Source organism: Sceloporus occidentalis, unplaced genomic scaffold (genome assembly GCF_023333645.1).
Source record: "Sceloporus occidentalis isolate IW3139 unplaced genomic scaffold, rSceOcc1.0.p SCAF_11, whole genome shotgun sequence".
NCBI lineage: Eukaryota > Metazoa > Chordata > Lepidosauria > Squamata > Phrynosomatidae > Sceloporus > Sceloporus occidentalis.
Window position 1 is genome coordinate 18,576,770 of NW_028316991.1, and position 24,356 is coordinate 18,601,125.

Consider the following 24,356-nt stretch of genomic DNA (forward strand, 5'->3'; position numbering starts at 1 on the left):
GTTTGGTCTTTCAGTGTTCAGGAAAGCCAGGTGTTCTGCCAAACCTTTAGTAATTACAGAGGTTAAATTGGGCCTGTCTTTTAACAAAAATGTTAATTTATAGAACATAAAAAGTTCTCTGTTTGCTAGCAGGCCTAAGTTTACTAAACACCATGTGGGAGTTTCATAGATTTTCCTATCAGGCAACTACCCCCATTCCAGATAATCTGTTTTATGTCCGATTTTTTTGTATTATTATTTTGAATGTTTCAAAGGCTTTTACTACAACATTTAGCTATGTTTAGGTTTAATTTGAGCTTTTTTCACATGGAAAAAAAAATAGGTAGCATAAACCCTAGCGCTGTATACAGTAATGTAGGATAACATTGACTAAAACTTGGTTTTATCTAATTTTGTTATAATAAACATCCTTTACCTGTAGGCTGCCATTGTTGTCAGTCATGTGATCTGCTGGGTGACTTTCCTTCCTCAAACACCACACTGAGCTTACTCTTTATGGCAAAAACTGCTGCAGACTAGAAGGGACCTTAGAAAAACTTCTTATTCCAAATAAGCTTATTACGATGCCAACAAAGAGCTTTCCCAACAAAGGGTTAAATAACAGAATATCCCTAGCCTGTTTAAAGTCCTTAGTCATATTGGATTTCTAAAAAGATTGTAAAAAGACATATCACTATAGAAATAATTACCTTAAATAAATTCAAGAAAATGCTTGTTGATTTTCTGTGTAAGCCTATTTTAAATAGTTTCTAATAAAATATGATAATTCCAGACCACAAGGCATCTCCTTCTTGAAATACATTAACATTTTGTACAAAATAATTACTATGCACAAAGTCATAAAAGTACAAAGAATTTTTATTCTTTTCTTTGTGAACAATATGAACCATTATAAAGTTTCACATTTTGGCCAGTTTAAAATAACAAAATAAGACACTGTTAAAAAGAATAAAGATCCAAACAATTTAGCGATAAGTAAAATATAAAATATGTAAAAAAAATTTAAAGGCATACAAATAAAAAAAACATAATTATTACAATATTATAAAAATACAGCATAACCAAGGTGCTTTTTCGGCAGAGCACATTTGGCATTATATCTGACGGCCGATGGCCATCACTAAAAAAAAATAATAAATCTTAAAAAGTTTATAAATTATGTTGCAAGGTATTGCGACAGCCACAAGGCCCATTCACTAGGACCTTTGACAGGGAAAATGTGGTTAAAAAAAAGTGTAAATAAAACTTTTTCAAACTCATTCTCCCTACCATGACCAGACATAAGCATGACCAGTGAGGTATATAGAACATAACACTGTCAGGCATATGCACAATAGAAAAAGTGCATAAACAAAATGGCCGCTCTTCTGTCAAGGAGCAGCCATGGGTACGTTTGTGTTCATTTTTCTCAAAAGTGTTCAACTTTCTTTTTGCTTTGGATACACAAAAATGAGCCCACAAGAGTTGTGTATGTTCAAGTCCCAGCAGCAGTGTTGCATTTCCCTTAGTGACATGAATTCATGTCATTAATGCTATAGTTCCTAATGAAATAAATGTCTTTAAGGGTTTGATCTATATATATATATATATATATCTATATATATATCAGTTTGCACTCTTTAACAAGTAAATTGCTATCATCATACATCGAGCACCAAGTCGTACTGCTGTTCCTTCTTCCGTCTGCCACACCTGGTGATCAGAGCGACATATAAAGTCAAAAGCATGACCCAGTAGCATGCATAAAGTATTGCACCAATAATGAGTACAGTCTGTTCAGATTCTGCAAACGGTTTTTTCGTTTCCTTCCATATAGTATAAAAGACACCGCCAAGAAGGATGGAAAACCAAACGGTTATAGGAATTAACCCTATAAAATTCACCACTATTGTTTTTCTTCCTGATGTTCCCCATCCGGCTTTGTTTATCGTGGCTATCGCAAACATCTTTGCTGGTAGTAAACTTGACATGTACAACACCGAGTAAAGAGACATGAAGACCATTACTATGTTCCCTCGGAGAGCACTGGCAAAAGAGGATTTAATAAGGCCTACGAACTGCACGGTCAGCAAGAAGAGCAGGATGTTCCATATTCTTCCACGGTAGAAAAGTTGGATGACTGTTGCAATGAGGAAAAATGGAAAGAATCCAGTGATCACGGCTTCGTAGGTCATCCACAGATGGTGTTTGTGGAACCACATTGAGTTGTAGAGCCATTCTCTGAAGTAGGACTTGCTCCAACGTGTCTGCTGATTGAGCCACCGCAAATACTCAGTCGGGGTTTCTGTAAGGCACTTTGATCTCGCTGTGTATTTGGTTGCATAGCCAAGACTTAAAACGCGGTTTGTAAGATGGCGGTCATCTCCAAAGCTGCACTGAGAACCTAAGAATTCTTGATTGTACCAATCTTCAATGAATTCGTGTAGGAGGGAGTTTCTGTACATCCCCAGTGGTCCGCTAATGCACTGCACGCATCCGAAATACGACTGGCACGCTCTCTCAATGTTGAAAGCCATCCAATACCTTACGCTACTGAGGAAGGAGATCCATGAATCATACTTGTTCAAAATCTGTCAGGGGTAGAAAAGAAAGAATAAAAATGTGTTATTATTATTATTATTATTATTATTATTATTTACAAAATGTAAAGACTTAAGCAAAAAATATGCAGCACTGTCTAATAATTGGATCTCCGCTATGGAACTTCACCATTTGTCCATAAAATTAATATTCTGGTAAAGCGAGTATATAAAATTGACAGTACAAGGAAAAATCAAAGCTATACTAACACAGCAGCTTATTTACGTAGAAGGAAACACGCTGAGTGGAACATCAAAAGGCAAATTCAAAGTGTTCTTCCTCCCTTGGTTATATTTTATATTAATTGTTACAGCAAAGCTCCTGGTCCAGAACCATTAGACTTCCCGATGGTCCTCTGGACAATCATAAATTAGCATTTCAGGAGGCTCCATGTCACTCGAGTGACTACAAAGTCGTATTAACTTTCAAAGGCGATAGCATTAGCTAAAGCCAGCAGGAAACCCTGGAAGGAGTCCTACTATTACAGACAGCTAAGTAAGGCTGGATGTACTTAAATATTTCTGTAGGCGGGAGCTGGTTTGGATACCCTTTGTTTTAGAAGACAGTGGGGGTGATTCTTTCTGGCACCAATATTATGTCATAGGAACTCTCACATTTCTAATCTGTTTATCCGACTACTTGCCCAGCCAAATAATAAAAAAAAGAGTTAACATGGATAGTAAGATTAGGTTCTTTCAGTAACATGTTGCCTATTTTTCCTGAAATGGTCCACTGATGTTTCCAAACTGACCATGAGTGGTTAAGTTCAAATGATCTAAAGGTCTGATTCCAGTAGTATTTGCTAAACCCTTACTTGAATCATATGTATATTGAAAAAAACATGTATAGATAATCATTACTTTTGATAATTAGCTGTTGAACTAGTATAATTTTGGCAAGGAGGTTTGCGTTACAGTGAAGTTCCAGAGAGAATGCTAAAACGGCATAAAATTGAATAAAAAAGGTCATTACCTGTACATCTCCTCCTACACCTCCAACCATCATGTCCTCCTCTAACACCTTAACCATCTCAACCGATGATGCTGGATCAAGCACTGTGTCAGAATCACAGACCTAAAAAAAGAAAAGAAAAAAAAAGAAATCAGAAAAATGTCAACCAACATACATAATACATACATAATCCAAGTTTATACAATGAGAATGAATAGACAACAAACCCACACATGGAAAGATTTCCAAACCAGCTGACTCAGAGAATCTAACTCTGATTAACTATTTGGTTAAGTAACATTGTCTTGCTGAAAAATTCTAATACATACAATTGAAAGCGACAAGATACTAATATCTGACGAGATTATGATTAATAGAGCCCTGAAAATATTCAAAGTAACTTTTTATAAAAAAAATGTTTCCCTTCAAAAGTTACAGACTACAACTTCAATGATGCTGAACCAGCCAGACCGTCTACAACAGCTGGAGGAGGGCTGGAGTAGGGAAACTTGCCTTATCCCTGCTTCAGCTATAGGACACTTGCCAATACATATTAATTGCTGGGATCAAAATGTGACCCCAGAAGAGCTTTTGTTCAGGAACACTCTCTAATTTTTTTTTTTATACTACGTTGATATACCAGAAACCTGTATAATTAAGCTACACTAACACAGGCCATTGATCTCTATTTTAAGCTAAAAGCTGAGTGAGGACTATATATTGAGGAATATATATATATTATATATATATATATATATATATCCTGCACTAAACGGGAAAGCAGTTTTCCTGGAAAGATGCCACAAGACTGTTCAGGGATTTGAAAATTCACATATTTAACGTCAAACGTTGAAACAACTTTCGCCAGATGTACTCGGTGTGCTGGGGTTGAGCCGACCCTCCCAATCGTGGGTCCGTAGGGAAAAGACCAGCCTGACTCATGGCCCAGAGACTTTCAAATGGTTTTGGAAGGTGATAAATATTGTGGGATATCGAAGAATTAAGGTTCCGTTCTCCAGCTGGAGAAAAAAAATAGTCTATTTCTCCGGCAACGAATCTACTGTGTTTCTCACACTTAACTACAAACATTGCCAAACTCTTGGGCCTAGTGGGGAAGGAGTTGGCTTGACCTCAACTTACATTGAAAGAGACTGGGAGCCTTCAGGTTCTACAGAGAAAAAAAATCTTAACAGGAACGCATGGATTCCAAATGAATTTCAGGAAGCATTCCTTATACTAAATATGCCTTTCATCTCCTTAAAAAAAGCAGCTTTACTGCGAATGTTGTGGAAATGTGTCTGGATAAAGTAAACTCTGTACAAAAAGTTAAACAAAGCACAGAGTATCCCAAGAAGTAGATACAATGTACTACTCTATTTGATTCCAAGGGTTAAATGAGTTGGTATCACTTTTAATAGTGTCACTTTCTTCTGCAAAAACACATGGGTTTTAAGTGCCGCTCACCAGGGAGGTGGCACTATGTCAGATTTAGAAGATGATGTCATCGACTTCCTTTAACTTTACAATCTGTTCACTTACATTATGCTAAGGGGGAAAAAATCTGCTTTAAAGGAGAAAGCTGTGTTTTTAATACAGTGAATAGTGTGCTGTGTTCAAAAGGTACATGCATATCCTATAACGTTCTCTACGGATTACACAAAAGCCCCCTTTGTGAAGGCTGTTTTCATTGGCAACCATGTAGCGGATTATTGCTTACCTGTACATAATCCACACTCCTCCCCAGCGCTTTGAATGCTGTATACATCACTTCACGCTTTCCTCCCCACTTCTGCATGATACATATATACTTGTTGGAAAGAACCATCTGAGTGACCTGCTGCATGCTCTCTTTATGAGAGTCTTCGGTTTCACCTGGACCTCTCTCGTGGAAGTTATTTTTCCATATGTATGTGGCGCAATTGTCATTGCCCATTATCTCACGAAAACAGTCCATCATGTAAATGTCATCGTCCGAATTCCCATCGATAACCATGATGACTTTCATTCCAGGGTAGGTCAAGCGTTTCACAGAAAGTAAACATTTTCTTAAGTAGTCTGGATCCTCTTGATATGCAGCAATACACAGGGCGACCGATTTATTCAGTTTAATAGGCGTTTCAAGAGATCGCTTCATTTTTCTGTGTTCCAAGAAGGCAAAAAGGCTTTGGATTATGAGGTGGAGTGATAAAATCGCGCCATAAAGTCCAAAAGAGAAGTAATAATTGTCTGTTTGGATAAACTGGTAACCAACAATGTAAGCAGCTGAGATTCCAAGTAAGAGTGAAACTCCAAATAGTGTTGTTCCAATGATTCTTAGGATGCATATAAACCTTTCACAATGCATCTGCAACAACAAAAAATAACAAGTTTGTTAATAATATTCATGCAAATGTCAATAGCAACAGAGCAATATTGTTAACATACAGATGTAAAACATAGCGGCCAACTGTCGCCTACATCCAAGAACAGTCAACGCTTCTGGGTGGTTGGCCCAGGTTCCTTTAGCGGCTGAAGGCATCTGAGCTAGGACTTTAGCCATATACTCTAGCGAGCATATTTACTAAATCCCTAGTTTTACTCAACTAAATTAGTAATTGTTAAATTACTAAATTAGCCTCTAAGGGTGGAGGACACATCTAGAGTTGCACTAAAGTGTATTCTATGTGCTCAACAAGTTCTCCATCAATTGAGCAGCTCTAAATTTGGCCAAGTTAATTGACATAGCACAGGAATTAAGGTCTCGGGAATGTCAACCGTCACATTTCTTGTCCATAAGGGCTAACGGTGTGTTTAGCAAATAAATCCTGAGATTAGCCTTTGTGATATACAAATAAATGAACATTAGTCTCATCAGTCAATAAAAATAATTCCAAATCTCCATTTTCTAACGTTCCATAGAAGATTCAAAACATTCCGACATGGGGTATCTGTACAAATGTAACATGGGGTGTGACCACATGGAAACATCAATAGCTCCTGTAGCCCTTGTAGTAAATATTTCCATCACACTCAAGACATTTAGCAGGATATATATATATACACATAAATGTTAGTAGTAGTCTGTTTGGATTAAGCTAAAGGATTCTGGTCCTGGGAACAATATGATAAGCTTTCCGCCTGCTTTTTTCTTTCTTTTGTATTTTATCAGCCAGCTGAACATGTTCTGATTATGGTCACCACATCATCTGCTGGCTTTAGACGTCTATGGAACTCCACCCTCTTACATCATCCATCACAAAATTTCCTCCCTTCTTTTTTTTTCCTGAGCAATATTAACCAGCCCAAACACAGCTTGCGGCGTTATAGTTAAACGTTACGGTCCCGGTCGTTGGATTAGCCTCGAGAAAACATTACTGACCAGATGCCAAAATACGTTTCATATACGGTGGCTTTTTGTCATTTACATCTAGTATTTAAAAAAAGAGTTAACACATCTACTTCTTTTTGTTGTGATAGAAGTAAGAGTCTACGTCCAAGGATTTTTTTTTTTTTTTAACACTTTTTGACTCAGCTTTCTAAAGGCCTCTCTGTGGGAAAGGAATGTACACATTTTACCTCAAATAGCACATGTTTGTACCTAACCAAAAATACTTTACTTTCATAGATTTTGACAGAATCACCTTTCAGGATACTCTACGAGTAAAAAAGAGCTATTACAAGGCCTACTGCTGTTTATGAAATCTTAAGATCATGTTTAGCGAGCACACCTTACTAGAGAAGTGTTTAAAAACACATTGAAAGGCATTTATCAAAGTCTCTGAAGCGTCACATGTTCATATAATGCAACTAAGGTCCATTTGGCGGACACTGATTACAAAACACAGTCCCTACTCATGCGACATCTGTACATTTAAAGAAAAATAGATCAAATAAAGGATCGTTTTAATGAACAAACATGGCAGCCAGGAAATCACCAGATGGTAGATGATTGAATTACAACTACGGCATAATCAACAGGTCTTTGTTATTAAGCTTTTATTAAGTGTTCGGCCATGATTCTAGAAGAATGGTATATACCACGTTTTCATAACTAATTATAATAATAACATAACTTTACTTATTTAGAATTGCGAAATCAACTATACATGTTAGTGTGTTACACCAAAGAACACTTCTGTGTCGTAAAAGTGACCTTAGGAGGAACACAAGAGATTGGAACATGATCCCTTATGGGTCATGCCTTTTTAAGCGAGTAACAATGCTGTCAGTGCTGTTGAAAAAGTACCAGAAAATAATTGGGATTTACCTATTTATTACATGTGTACATGGGGCCTTTGATGTTAAAGGGGTAAGTTTGGCAAGTGTTTACGCACATTGTAGTGACATATGCCAAAAGTCCTTTGGCCTAACATCGCAAAAAAAAAAAGTTATACAATCCTTATGCTAACAGATGGTCAACGTGCAAGAGCAGGACCCTCTTCTCTGCACCGGTATGGCTTAATTTGTGTTAATGTTGTTGTTAATTCCATATTTTATCAATTATAATAATATTCACTCTCCGGTATTGTAATAGCTCTATGAAATCTATTGGCACGCTATAAAGGAAATGTTATGTTACCGGCAGCGTTGGTGCCCATGTGTGTCAGTCTATCGGTGCTAATGGACCTCTCTTAATGGTGGATGCTCTCTAATGTGCACACTCCATGAAGATTCCTTAACTTTGTATGGCAGGGGCTTATGGGTTTAGGGATTAGTTATCAAAGGCAACCAACAAGCCCAAGCAAGACAAGTCTACCTTCACAAGGGTAATAAATGTCTGGATTAGGACCTCAGGGGTGAACCAAGGTCAACTCTCCCTTTAATGAACAGACCAAAAAAAACTTTTTATAAACAACCTTCACTAAATATAGATCACCAGGATTGTTTATTGGCTTTTAAACAGTTTAAATATGCTATTATTTCCTTTACCAAAACCTTTAGAGAAATAGCCTAGTCTCATATGACCACGTTTCGTATCGGGACTTAAAAACTCTTAGTAAATAGGAAGTGATTGATTAATGAATTATGATAACATAATGGTAATATAACAGCATTTTGGAGGACTTACTGACTGTGAATGAGTTAAAAAGTAATCAGAAATCCAATGTGTAAGATGTCACCTGAGACTATATCCTGATTTACTGGTCAAGTTGTACCTTAAGTTAGTGAATCATGCTGCTCATGATGTAGACCTACCCCAAACAAGTCTTACACCAATCAATGAACCACAAAATATGGCACATATGAAGAATATTTTCATGAATATTCTCATGACACTGAGCCATCTAATATAAATGGACATTCTTAGACCAGAGTATCTGAAGATCCTGCCCACTAGGTATTAACCCCTTTAATGTCTGGATTGTATGCAAGGGATTAGTCTACATTTGAAGCTTACTCTCAGCAGAAAGATGTCAAGTTTGCCAGTTAAAAATTAAAAATATATTTTAAATTAAAAAATGTATGAAAATAATGTTAATATTGACAATAATAATAATGATAAATATTCCAAGTTAAGCGAGGAAACTGGAAGATCATCAACCATGTTTCCATGTAAAAAAAAATACTGTATTGATTTATCCACTAATTTCTGTGATTAGAGGGTTAAAAGGGTATTCGGTTTTCAGTGAATCTATAAGTATAATGTTCTTGGGTTACTTTGATCTGAACAAAATCATAGGCTGTGATTATGAGGAAAAGCTGTTCCCAGTCTGTAAAAGAGTTACTTTGCAAAGTACAATATGTCTTTGTTGTATCCAGCCTTAAAGACGGTCATTTAAAAGACTGACACCCTTTTAGGGTTGAATACCCTTGGGAGCAGGGATGGATAATGCATTGGTTATACAAACATAAGGTGTAGGCTCTGCCTTACATGTGAATTTGTTGGAAGACTTCTGTGAAGCTTCATCTCATCCAAGCTAACTGGACACACTACTTGGCTTGGAAAAAACTCCCTTGTACAATATAAAGATACCCTGTTGCAAGCTCTAAAAGCCAACACTAAAGAAGGGATAAATATGTGCACTCTATATATAGTGATACTTGGATGGAATGAAGAAGGTGTTTGTGCAGAACTCAAAGCATAAGATAATGCCCTGGAAATGTCCAGTGGAAAAATAAGTGTGTAGATAACAGCTTCCCATGTGTAGGAACCCCTGATGAAGGGCCAAATAATCTCATAGCTGTCATCACCATAATTGACATACTCCATACCCCATCTCCTATCTTCACACAAACTCTTGGATCAGCCTCCAAATCCTAGGGAACTCCAGCCTACACAAATTATCCAATCACATACAATAAGGCCCTTGCGTCACTCAGGGAGGTCTAGTTCTACTTGACGTCAAAAGGTATTCCCCCACATGGATCACGTGGGGTGGGAGTACAAGAGACAACTTCATTACTTAGCAAGCATGCTGTACAGGATGAGAGCCAAGACCCATACACTAGTCTCTCTGTAAGAGCTGGATTTTATGATTAAATACAAGGCACACTCCTGACTTCTCTGCCTTTGGACTGAACAAATAGCAGTCAGCACACTGTACATTTCACAAAATCTAAACTCTTTCGACCAAAATAAAAACCTAAAACACACACTGATGCACTGTGCAGACACATTTTATAATTTTATAATGTTTAATAGTAGGTATCTGTGTTTTTATACCCAGTTCTTGTATTTTTGTCTTATAACTTTGCATGTTCTCTGGAGATTTCAAGACAATCCAGGAAGAATTCTTAGTCTGTTATTTTTTTAGGATACTATATAGCTATCTGAATCCTGATTATCTGCCAGTAACCTCACCCTAGCCTTCATTTCCTAACTGTATTTTATTAAGTGTTGTAGATGCCACGTTTCAGCCTTAATGACCTTCATCAGGCTTGATGAGGGTCAGGTTATGAGACATATCACTGGTTATCTGCTACAATCTACCTGGGAGACAATGAGAAGATGCTTGCTACAAAGTCATTGTCAGAAATTCTTGAGGATGTGTTAAACAATCCTCCTTTTTCTTGTATGCTAATAATATGCAGGAAAAGTGCAAAAATATTCTTCCTTGCCTATGGCTACAAAGTCTGCCTGAGCTCACCCAAATCATTGTAATTTGAATAGAAGTGTCAGCACATCATGAAAGCCTTTTGTCATTGCAAGTGATGTTATACTTGACACCCCCATACATAGACAAGTCCCTGGCACGTACTGCTTTCTTTCTGGAGGTAACCCCCCACCACCTACCACACACACACCTCCTCCACCACCTTTTGTACAGAGCTTCCCCAATTTATAGAAGTTATAGGATACAATTATTATAATGATTATGCTAAATTAGACTAGTAAAAATACAATTATATTAAAAAAATACTATAACAAAATAGTAAAAAAATACTTTGTGATAATGTACAAAAATGTAGAAATTTAATTTTTTTTCTTTGCAACAAATACATTTTTTGCCATCTATGTATATATATATATGACATCAGAGCACATTAAAACACATCTGTCAAAATGCTTACAAGATTAGAAAACTCAAAATCATTACCTTGAATATAAATCTCCTGCTTCTTTCAAGATGTTTAAGGTTCTTCCTTCAGAAGTTCCCAATTTTTTGAGGTAATAAGTGTTTTTCAGCAGCGTTGAGGAAAAAAAACTGAAAATCACTTCTTTAAGAAAGTAACACTTTTGCAGTGTTTAAAAAGAAAACACAAAACATATATATATATATGTATAAATACAAATATATATGAAAATCAAAATATCCCACGTGTCTTCCAAACTTACTCCAAAAAAATATTCTATCTAGCTAAATTATAAAAAAAATAAAAAGTAGGATAAAACATTTTTCTAATGTTTTCTCCCAAAATGCCCAGTGCTTGTAGAGAGTAGAGCCTGGAGTGGCAGTGCAGGGATCAGAGGGCAGTAAAGATGCCCTGCATCAGGCTAAGAGCTCTGGAGGCTGATACAGGGTCCTCCTTAAGACAACCTTCTCCAAAGCATCAAACTGGTAATTCTTTCCAGACGTTCTCTTTGTATTTCTCTCTTTGACGTTTCCCCTGCAGTTGTCCTTTCTTCCTCCTCCTTCAAGTCAAGTTAAGGGGTCTTTAAACTACTCCAATGCTGGTGGAGTTCTTCTCTTTAATAGGGGCGGGGAGGAAAGGGGGACAAGGAGGAGGGGCTGTCTTTACCAAAAAAAAAAATCTTACCCATTCAAAGTTTTCAGACTAGGCTGGGATCAGTTAAAAGAAATGCAACTCAATTACATTAACATAATTGCAACCATTTGGGCTACATCCAATACACATATGCTGTGACCACCTGATTTCCTCTAGGTGTTGAGTTGCATTCAAAGGGGGTACAGGCGACAGATCTTAAGACTTGTGATGTCCCTTTAACCACTGACAGGAGATACATTATTATATATATTATTTACATTATTTAATTTAAAAAAAATTGTATTTAAGGGTTAACTGGTCTCAGCTTTATAAATCTTACTGTGCTTAATAAAGCATATGTAAGAATTTAAGGGTTAACAATTTTATAAATCTTATTGTGCTTAATAACAATATGAATGTATTAACTTTATAAATATTACTGTAATAAAAGGTGTGCTTTAAAGGGTTAACTGGTCTCAACTTTATAGATGTTACTCCATTTAATAAACACGAGTATGCATTAAAGGATTTACTGCTCTCAACTTTATAGAACTTAATGTCTCAAAAATAATCTGTATGCACGTAAAGGTTAACCGGTCTCAACTTTATAGAGCTTACATGCATATATTCGAAATATGTGTGTATTGTATAAATAAGAAATATACTGTTTCATTATGATATTTGTCTATTCAATTATTATTTGAACTATGTATTTTGCAATGCATTGCACACCTATGGGTCATTCCGATATTACAGGATGAGCATCCACTGGAAAAAAAATGCTATCAACGAAAGGGTTAACTCAGACATGCACGTAGTCTGTTATTATATACCTCTTAGGGATTCATTTGGTATGGGAAGTTTGTAGGGGATGAACAGAGAGCAGTATTTTTTTTTTCATTCCAGATTTCCAAGAAAGAAATACCCCCTGGACAGTGGCAAAGTTTATAATATCAGATTTAACCCCTCTCTGGAGGGCAGTTATTTCACAGCATAAATGTCATTCATAATGATGAACACATACATGCATCCATCCCCCTCAAGCTATTGAGCCATGTCGGCAGTAGGTGGCGCTGTTTGAAAATAATGAAAGTAACATTAACTGATATCAGGCTTTACATTAGTAGAATTACTCTATAAACATACTACTGGATAGCAAATGTGAGCTTTTCAGTGGCTGAGTTGCTTATAAAGTAGAACAAGCTTCTTTATACAGCTTTCCCCTTCTTGTGGTCTGTAGGACTGTAGTAATCAAAGAAACCTAAATGTCTTAGGTTTTCTGCTCTCCCCTGTTTCTTATTAACTCTGGGATAACTGTATCAACATTTTACATATTGTGTTTGTTGCCCTAGTTACAATGCATATCAAATGCAACTATGGACTGCAGGCTGATGATGAACATCCTCTAAGGATTAAGTCTTGACCCTTTGAGTGCCAGAGGGCAGACCAAGGTAAAGCATTGGCCACTTCTAAGGCAGTTAAATGGTTAAGATGTATGTAAGCTTCTTGCTTGCCACCCCCAAAGAAAAATAAACACATCGCCACACAAAGCCTCTTACAGAGACTTGGGACTGGATAAGATGACATTCCCAGTTCATTTGCTAGAAAGCAGTACTCTTAAAGGATAAATAAATATTCTCCAAAATGGTCTTTTCCTTCCTTACCTACCAGTGCCTGAAAACCTTGAGAAACAAGGTTTTTTTTAAAAAAGCAGCAATATAACAAAACAAAAATGTGTCAAATATGAAACAAAAAAAAAATATAATAGTCTTATTTATGTTACAAAGCTCTCAAGTTACAAATCTGCTTCTGAATACAATTGGCTTTTTTCCTCTGTTTTGTTTGCCTGTGGTTTTTGTAATTGGTGTCATTTTTTAAGTCATTGTGTAGCCAGATTAAGGGAAGTTTGATTTGTAAATGTATAGCTCTCAACAAGAGAACATGTCTAAAGGAAGAGAATGCTTCCCCTGTTGCCAAAGCTCTGTTTGTAATACACACATAGTGAAAGGCACTTTTATATATAGTTTGTGGCACTATTATTTTTCATTAAATGTGATCTTTACTCTTAAGGTTAAATATAATCCGACCAAATGCTCAATTGAACAAGCCACCAAAGGGAATGGCTTATTTTTATTTGTTTCTACCCCCTGTGCCAACATCTGTCTCCACATACAAACTCATTAAACTCCCTGTTATTTACTTTCCTTGGGTCTTTTTAACTTCAGGGTATAGATTTGACCTGTCATTACATACCCCTCCTCAACTTCACCATTAGATCTTCCTCTGTGGCACACAACTGGACTCTCCATAGCAGAAAAAAATATATATATAGTTATATATATACTATATTTCAGTGTTGTAAAATGGATAAAAAACACATAACTTTTTCAGTTACAAAAAGAAAAGAAAGGGAGGGTCCTGCAAAATCAAATATATATCTATCTAATACTTTAGAAGGTATCAGGTATTTACTGCTTTACTTTTATGACTGCAGTGCTGAAATAGTTAAGAAACGTCTTTATGGAAGTCTCACGTTGCAGAGCTTTGCCGAAACAGCTGAGGTTCAATAATATCCCAATGTGTTGCTTAATGTCTTCTTTTAGCTACCGAACTACCATGTCCTCAACATGGGCTATGCCTTAGGTTTACTTCCTCAATGGTTTCACCATTAAACCACACTGTCCTAATAATGAATCTATATGCACTTTTAGCTGCTAGATTATTATTGACCGCTGGAACATGACTTTGGCCAAGTTTTAGTCACATTATATTAATTTATATCATTTCTATCTGTCTATCCCTCTACTCAGCGTAAATATAAATATTGGTAAATGATGAGAGATGAGTTACGCTGCACTATGCCACTTCATAAATATATTAATAACCCTAATATTAATTATTTGCCTTAAAAGATTTTGAACACTGTTGAAACTGCTGTCCCATTAGGCTGTGATTTATGGTGGCTTAGATTGCATGGTAGAAGGCAATTCCATACATCTCAATGTAAGCAGATCACCCATAAGGTCGCTGCTCACTTACCAAAAAATAAATAAATTCACTACATGTGGTAGAATGTGTTCATTTCCTTTAAACACCGTCAGTACCAACAGATAAGAAGCCTAGAGGAATAGGATACTTGTTGACTCCATATTCCGATAATCTATTAAGAACGTAACATGGTTCTTCAGAATCCAAAACTATAAATTCTAGCATTGCTATCAATAACCACAAAATTTAATCAAATGAAAATTCAATATGTGCTCCATAGTAACCACCATCCCATATATTTCTAGGGTATGTGACTTGATTGGGTATCATTCAATGGGTTACAAACTAATTTTTTTTCATTGTCCATATTTTTGAGTGCAGGAACAGACCATAAATCTGCCAGAATGTCATTGCCACGAACAGATCAAATGAAATCAATGGTAGAATTTTAAGAGATTTTGGATTTTACCTACAAGGGAGGATTAAAAAAAAAAAGACAAATATAACAATTCTGCACTATATCATTTTTGGCTTTTAAAGGGTGATCTATGCTGTCTTTTCAAAACAATCTATAACCTCAATCCTTCCATATCAGCTCGCCTATAATTCCTTTCAGTAATTTACCCACTAGTAACTAAATGTACTACAGCAGAATATGATCACCCAACAGAAGGATGCAAGTAATCTCAAGGAAACATAGTATGTTTCTAATAGATACATGATGTCTTAGTTGAGTTAAGGGAAGAATTGTTTTCATCACTGTTCACTCATTGGACGTCAAATAAATTAGCTCTTTTTTAAATTTCAAATATTATTATAAAATAATTTCCATATTCTGCTTCATTAAATTGTAACTCAATCTCCAACTGGCCAAGGAGGGACTTTAGATCCACCTTGATATCATCGGATATTCTTGCAGGAAGAGGAAATGATTCTTTTTTGAATCATTGAAAAACAGCTTTTCATTATATTGCATTTCTGTTTCTGATGTGATGAAGTCTCCAATTCCTATGAAATCATAAGAAGAATATCCATGACATAACTAAAATGGCACCGCTGATGGCAGGACCTCAGTCCACTGGGGTTATACTATTTCGGGGTTAGACTACTTCTTTAATGCATTATTCTCTATTATCTATAAATCAAATCAATAAACATATATATTTAGCAAATAATGTACAGATCTTGCTGCTCCTCCAGTAGATGACTAATGGGGAAGAGGAGGAAATGGTAGCGGGGTCCCCTAAGTGTTAGATCTTGAGCCCTTAATGACTATTAAATCAAGTGGCGGAAGCTCTAGATTGTAAGCTGTTGTGACCTGGGCCCGAGTCTTTACCTAATGTTTTGGTTTGTTTTAGTCTGTCAGTCTAGTTCTAGTTCTGTCAGTCCCTTTGAACGTAAGGACTGTAAAGAGAATAAAATATTTTCTTCTTAATGGAAAAAAAAATATCTCAAATTTACCAAATTGTGCATAATTTCTCTAGAGACGCTTCCAATTAATATCAGTTCCGCATTTAGACATTTCAGTGTGTTTGGACCCCATTTTACATTTAAAATGTGCGGATCATTTCAGGGTTTTTTCCCCACATCAACCAGTAGGGAAACCTGTTTGTCTGTAGTGCCCAGTGGGAGAAATAACATTTCCAATTAAAATATTTTACTGTGATAAGGGGAAGCAGGCCAGCTCTGAAACATTTTGTGTGCTGCCCTAAGGAGCTGCAAAGGTCACATTCACTTCCCTAACACAGATGGACATAATGTCTTCTAAGTATAGAATGGACTCTCAACGTTCATCCCCTATTATGTATATATAAACAATAAAGCATATCAGATTTAATACTGGGCTTTCCAAATAATAATAATAATAAAATAATAATAATAATAATAATAATAATATATTTTTATATAACACTTAAAAATCTGATTTGAGACAGCAATGTTTTCAGCATATATATATATATATATATATATATATATATATATATATATATATATATATATATATAGTGCCAGCCAGTTGACAATGAATATATATATATATATATATATATATATTTATATATATATACCTGTTTATTTAACATTTTTTAATAGACAGAAAAATATTTTTCCATACATCCTGCTTTGATATTTTTGCCAAAAAAAAAAAATCAGCGTTATATCATTGAATCAGAACTCCTAAGATCCCAGACAAAAAAAGGGAAAAGCCAAGAGATGACACATCCCTTTCTAATTATACTCCACTATTTAAAAGAATTCTCTCTGCAGCAGACACTTCCTCTTTAGTCTTGAATAGTGCGGTACACCAATACATTGCTTCCTTACACTTTATTTATTTGTTTGCATTGGAATTGAAATCTATATTACGAAGACATCCATGGCTTTGTATTGTTTATTAGCAAAATTGTTAACACCCTCTTGCTTTGTTTGCAACTGAGCCAATTGAATGCATTATCCATCACAAGCCAAGATTGTATTTGCCAGGATGCCTAATGACAATTTCACTTCTAGGTGCTTTATTATCCCCCTAATACAGTACAGGGGTTACAAAGACAGATAATAAGCATATTATAGTCAACTGGGCAGCACCAGTGTTTACTGGGATTTACTGGGAATCACTATTGTGCTAATTACAGGAAGTAACAGCAATGTCCACCAGGGGGCAGAGTCATGTAGACAACTTGACATTTCCTCTTAATCATGTTTCTCAGATCAAAATAACAACAAATTGATTAAAAAAATACAATTAAAATTAAAGAGTAAGAACATAAATGGTTCAGTAACAATATTAATATAAAAACTCAAACAGGTAGTAGATTAATAATCTAATATTCTGTTTCTTTTAAACAACAGGTTAACCCATGTTATTGGGGAGAAAATAATAATGTTATTCTTCTTTCTCAATTAATATAATTAATTCCAGTATAGAATGGATGGGGGTCATGATTAGATCTATTCATATAGAGTTATTATTTCCATTCATCAATCTTTAAGAATCTTTTTTTTTTTTTGTAGTGATTTATATTAACATATTACCAGGGCACTTTTTTAAATCACTCCTATTAGGTTAGAAAAGGGACATGTCTATCTTTTTCAATACCTACCAGAAATGCACATTTCTTTGTACACCATAGTTTAATGTCTCTGATTTTTAATGTCTTTAATAGATTTTAGGTATAAATTATTTAATATTTTAAAATTTGCATATATATATATATTAGACCAACATAAACAATCATGTTCTAAAATAAATTAAATTATTTGATAAAAAGTAACCCTTATTGTTTTATACAACAGGCACTGATAAAACAGGACATTTATAAACTGTTTGTCGTACGCATATTTCTCAGAGCTCATGCGACGTGACATCATGGCAGACAAACAGGACATGACATATGATCTCACTTCCTGTGTATCTAGAACAAAACTGTGCACGGAATTATAGGTTTCTCGGCTTTTACTTGTGATAAGCAGCTTTATTCCTACCTCACTGATAAAAGAAAATCATTCTAAACACGTACGCTATATATTTCCGACACTTTCTCAAGTTGAAAACAAATGCAAAAAGGTACTGACTATGCAATACAACTGAACATTTCCATAATAATACGTATAATGGAATCTTCTGCATTTGTTTATTTTTGTTATGGAATGTTTTCTTTTGAGACAAAGAAAAGAAAAACATGTCCTCTTCCTGTGTTTTCTTGGGACGTTTTAAGCAAAATATAAAGTGTGAAAAAATGGGAAAGCTACAATGTATTGGTGGATGTTTTTAAGGATTTTTGTTTATGTAAAACAGCCTTTAATGGGATTATGTTTTCAGGCATGTAAAGTACCCTTGGCACCTCAGTGGGTGAACAAAGCATCAATTAGGAAAGTGTAATTAGCACAAGCTTTCTTCATTTGTCGTTGAGTAGCCACATTTAGAGGTGTTAGCCACCGTGTGTGTGTGTGTGTGTGTGTGGTCTCTGAATGATGCACCTTTAATGAGACCAATAGACTTCCAAAGACTAGGAAACAAACAGCTGGAAAAGGGGTTAGATTTACAACTCAACAGGTTTATATCCTAACCATAAAGATATGAACGTTAGAGGACACACACAATGAACCCGGGAAAATAAGATAATAATAGTCCACATTTACTAAAACTGGAGGAATTCTAGTTGAAATCAAACTGCCAGCTCAACAGAATGATTTTATTGGCTTCTTCTGGAATTGTCCTAGCTAGTTATAAATGTAGTTCCTCGCTGCAAGAATATCTATTTAACAAATATTTAACTTGAGAATATATATATATATATATATAAATATTGGCTAACAGAATGTTCTAGAGCTCCCATGTGTCCCTGTTTAGGAGAGACAAAGCTTTTTTGGGACCCAAACTTTCCTCCCCTGATGTCCCCAACGTGTGTTAGCCCAGAATGCATGTTGGAGTTCTATGACCTTAAATGTCACAGGGTAAAGAACATCTTAGAATCTAAATTTAGAATTTTATCTGTATAAATAATATTTGATGCATTATTCTTCTAAATGTCTTAGTTTCATAAAAAGCTATTAATAAGTCATAAAGTCCCTATTTGGTGATTTAAAATGTACAGATGGGTATGTATGGAGCACAGTTGGCCAGAGGCCCATGAGGCTTGAATAAAACCCTTACTTTTTTTTTCTTAATTTATTGATGACATAACCAGAACTTTACCAAACATCATCATTTCTGATAAATCAGAGTCTGGTGGAAAACAATAAGGTATTTGTGATAGTGATCATCTGTTTAAGTTCTACCATGATCGTTGGAATGGGGTGCAGCTTTGTATTCTCGGTGGCATCTGCATTCCAGTACGAGCAGGGCAGTTAACATATGCGTATTTTGATTGGGAATGTGATATTTGGACGTTGACTATGACTAAGACACGTCTATTGCCACCGTGTCCTGGAGAGGTGTCAAACTGCGGGAAAGTATATTAAAATTTCCCTTTGAATGTGTCTCTTGTCAGTGATCTGAGACACAGGTAGTGCTTCATCTGTTTATGTTTTTTTAACTTATTTAGATTCTACGTATCCTTTTATTTGGAACGTTTGTTTATTACATGGCAGGAGCCATCTTAGACTCAGGAAAGCATGTGGAAAACTGTTTTCATACACATTATATGCCACGTTTTTTCCCCAAAGGCCGTCATACCCATGACATTATTTAAAATGCAGCCCCCAGGGGTGTCGCTAGGTGACGGGTGAAGCGGGCTCAAACCCCAAGTGTGCCCTGTATATATATCATATTTTCTATAACACTTTGAAGTTAGCTGCTCATGCGATGTGTTGTTTGCTTTCTCTCTGCTAAAAAATAAAATACTGTGAGGCCTTGTTTATGGTAGACAGTTTTCTCAGAGACCACCATGTCTTCGGGGGACTCGAATATACAGCCTGTCTCAGTACAACATATTCTAAACAACATGCCATCAAAAACTTGGTATTATGCTGACGAGACGTCAATCTTATATATATATATATATATATACTCATTTTTTTAAAAGTCCATATTGTCCAAATGTATTCAATATTTTATGTTGTACATGCATGTAGATTACATACAAAACCCACCTAAATGACATTATTATTATTAGTATTGTTTTATATTAGACAAGATACTGAAAGGTAAACACAGAGAAGAAGGGATAAAATTCAATAATCACCATAAAGAAACACTACCCAATTTTTTTGTTTTTGTTACATGGAAATTGCTAAGTGCCCTCATACAAAGCTGGAACTCTGGGGATCAAAGTTATACATGTCAGTAATGTTGTTCTGATGCACATGCTTTTGAGGGACGCAACTCCTATCACTGTCATCATCATTCTGGCTGAGGGTAAAAAGAGTTGTCCACAAAATAAAATAATAGTATAGTAAAATAATGGTACTAGTAATAGTAATAATAATAATAGTAAATGTAAATGGTTCTGGGTTTTTTTTTTAATAATTCATTTTTTTTATTTTTTGGGGAGTGAGGATATTTAACAGTCAGGCAGTACCTGAGACATCATAGTGACGGATCTCCGCATATTAGCAGGGATCACGCCTTTTTTTTTGTCCTGGATCTCATTGCATCCTGGCCAGCGGATCTCACAAAAAAAAGTACCTACAAGCTCCTCATGACAGCTTTTGAAAGCTTACAAGTGTTTTTACAAGTGATTTTTGGATCATTGTTGATTCATAAAGAAAGCAGTAAAAATGTGGTTATCCATTTGTAGCCATGCTGCTATCCAGTTGTGACGGATCCTAGGGTGGAGATTTCTCCTTTTCAATGTGGTCAGATAGCTGTAGGCCATAATTAGTTAATTGGTAATGAGCAAGCACCATTTATAATAATATACCAATTTTTATGTTCAATATTTTCAGTTACTTGAACAATCTGGGTTGAGCATCTTGCAAGTCTATTAGGGGTGAGCCTAGGATTATTGGCCCATGGGTGCAGGGTTTATTTAGAGTGACAAACTCACTCTAGCCTCCATACACACGAACACGCTTACTCTAACACTGTAGACTTACATACGCTTTAACAACTTACACTGACACCCACTTTCTACACCGACACCCAGACACTATACACTAACACATACACACACTCTAGCACTGTACCCTAACACCCACACACTCACTAACACACACTCTAATACCATACACTCCATAACACCACACACAAACTCTTTCCTTGTACAGTGTACCTGCTGCACCCACCTCAGGGCACTCCATTTTAATTTGATTTGACGATATACCTTGCCTTATAGCCCTTGTCAAGTTGGATGTTGGTTCAGTCATTGCAAGTCAGCGTAGCAACTCACAATTTGTTTGCAAGTTGGCAGTTGATTTGAAATATTGATGAAATTGTGAGTTGGAAATTGTGCTTTACAAGCTTGACCCGACTGCCAACTTGTGTTTATTTGACCTTCAATGAATAGAAGTATTCCACATCCTTAAAACAACAATGTATAGAAACAGTTTATACATTAAACTGTGCACATGCATAATAGTATTCCTCTTCTAAATACCTTATATCTACAGTAGTGAACCACAAAATAAAAAATTCTAAGTAAAGCTTCTAACTAAACCCCTTTAAAACAACTGTGTCGCTCTTTGGCCATTTAAGATGTTGGGAGGTACGGTCTAATTACCTTCAGTAGGTAACATGAGGAGGTATTGTTATTCTGGTCATAGGCATAATTGGTTTAAATGAAGGATGTCATTGAAGCTGAGCCGGTGACCCCCATGACCTTCCCTGTAAGACGCACACAGCCAGTGTTGTAAGGGTCAGGCTAACCGGATGTGCGTAACTCCAGTGGTCTGTTACCCCGGATTAATTTCACTGGAAGGGGACCTTAGTTTGCAGTCTGTTCATGGCTGTGTGTAGGGGCCGCTGGAGCCCTGTCAGTTAGAATATGGATTTTTTGTTAATATCTGTCAGTAAGATTAATCAGCACTTGATGAAGGTCTTGTTATCTCTTTCAATACGAGGTCTGTGAATGCCGACCGGATGACTGAGAATTCACTTTCTCACTAGAATTCACTTTCAGCATTACTACTAGCTATCTGCTGAACAAAATTGTGCCAATTGGGCTTTATTTATCAAAGCAAAACCACAGAACACAATAAAATCATTATGCTTATTTTTCACTCAGTCTGTTCCAGTTTTGCATCCAAAGAAATATTTTTTGCTGACAATTAAGAATTAATTACTTAATACAGCTGTTTAGTCTCAGCACACATAGATACTCTGCAATCTAGCATTGAAGGGGTTAACTACACGCATATGCGGACATTTTTGCACACGGAAAGTTGCTTTTCAGCTGCTACTTTGTATCATATGTACACACTACACACTACGTTTGGGATCACTTAGAAATGTCCTTGTTTAAAAAAAAATTAAAAAAATTTGTCCATTGAAATAAAATAAAAATGGATCAGAAATCCAGCGCAGACATTGTTACCGTTGTAAATGGCTATTGTAGCTGATTTTTAATGGAATCATCGCTGCGGGGATCTGGATCTTAGTCTCATAGTCAGACCTATTTGAGGTCTGATTATAAGACGACCCCGATTATAAGACGAGGGGTATTTTTCTGAGCATTTGCTCTGGAAAAAACCTCGTCTTATAATCGGGCAAATACGGTATTAATGTCTATGGATTTAGAATACAATGTCATCAAACTCCCTGTTGGTGTAAGGGCCAGGTGTCCCAATACTTTTGTCCGTAAAGTTTATATGACAGATTAAGGTCTTTACATCAGAAAAAAATGGGCAGCTTGATGCTCCGAATGGGTCTTATCTGCCAACTTATTTTCCTGTTCAAAAAATGAAGTAGGATTAAGTCATATTTGCAGCAATGGTAGCATGTCATATATTTTACATGTAACCACAGGGATTTCATCGCTATGGCTATATTATCTTTATTATACTCTTTACTACGGCTGCTGGCTGGATATGCCCTGCCACATGGTGGGTTCGAGTGGCAGTGTTGGTATAAAACCTAGGGAGCCACCAGACCACCAGGCTTTGACCTGTGTGCTAGTCCGTAAAAAAGGTATTTGCCTACAGGAATACACAATATTAGAATTTGTACCCTAGACTAACACAGCTACCCTCAACGTTTGACCATAGGCTCCGAGAGAGTGTACATTTGTGCTATATTGACTTTTTAGATTTCCGGAATAATTAATGCCATGATTCATATCAACAGGATGAAAACTTTGTAAACCACAAATTGGAAAAATAAGCATATAGGTTTAATTTCCATTAATTTAGGAAAAGTGAGATCAGTTATAATTTGGAAGGGAGTGCCGTACATGACAAGACAGATCTAGATATTTTGCAATCGAGGAATGTCCTGGAATGATTTTTGTTTTCTTTACTGGTGTAACAGAAATTAGGAAGTCTGTTGGAAAAGCAACACCCTTTATGGGTACATTTCAAAAGCTAAAAGGACCTAAAGATGAATCAGATGCCATAGACGTTTGGATTACAGGGAAGACATGTATGTTCCGGCCCAGACTGGGATGACTAAGTGGCCATATTACTTAAAGGCCAGTGGCTGCCAAATGATGCATGAGCGGCTGCTGGTTGAATACGTGTGGCTACGTGTTATGTTTTTGTGCTTTTGCAATATGCGGCCACACATATCCAGCTTGCTCTCATGCACTGCAGGGTTTGATCTGCCCATCGAGTGCAGAATCAGTAAGGATGTGGCCCTATCGGCCACCGGCAATTAGCCAGAGGGCTGGTCAAGGCCTTTTACTGTCTATGTCTATATATAATACTTATGTTCTGACTTATTTTCCGTGCCACATTGTAACACTGATACGCGAATCTTCCTTAGAGAGTGTCTCATTTGTGAATCTATGTGGATATGTAAATGTAACGAAGGCTGGAAGGTCTATTTAAACCCTTGGGGTGAATAAATTGAATTTCCAGGAAACAACCAAAATCCACAGCCCTTTAGATAAAGAACAGTACATCATAAAAGTTTAGTCCACTGAACAGTGACATATAACACCTGGTCTAATTATTTATTACAGGTGCAGTAAACTTGAATGAGCAATCATTATCCTTCAACTGCTTCAAGTGAATTATCTTGGAGAACAGCCACACAATGTGTTCCTGTCTCAGAAAGTCAATTGCCAAATTGCAATCCCAATACGTTAACTCTAGACATGATATCAGCGTGT

At 36.1% G+C, this 24,356-nt stretch overlaps 1 protein-coding gene across 1 annotated transcript; it reads right to left on the reverse strand.

Annotated features, from left to right (window-relative positions):
- Positions 1-1,640: 1,640 nt before the first annotated feature.
- Positions 1,641-5,875, reverse strand: LOC149305658 (hyaluronan synthase 2). The gene is made up of 3 exons (XM_089477390.1): positions 5,249-5,875; positions 3,553-3,654; positions 1,641-2,570 (listed from the first exon to the last, which is right to left on the reverse strand). Exons 1-3 carry the CDS (start codon positions 5,873-5,875, stop codon positions 1,641-1,643), a joined length of 1,659 nt encoding a protein of 552 aa, XP_089333516.1.
- Positions 5,876-24,356: the final 18,481 nt, after the last annotated feature.

Excerpts from the sequence above, each read along its gene's own strand:
- LOC149305658 (XM_089477390.1), bottom strand. The coding sequence starts at position 5,875 with ATGCATTGTGAAAGGTTTATATGCATCCTAAGAATCATTGGAACAACA. Across the intron at positions 3,655-5,248 it reads GGAGTGTGGATTATGTACAG|GTCTGTGATTCTGACACAGT; the intron begins GTAAGCAATAAT and ends TTCTTTTTTTAG. Across the intron at positions 2,571-3,552 it reads GTGTAGGAGGAGATGTACAG|ATTTTGAACAAGTATGATTC; the intron begins GTAATGACCTTT and ends TACCCCTGACAG.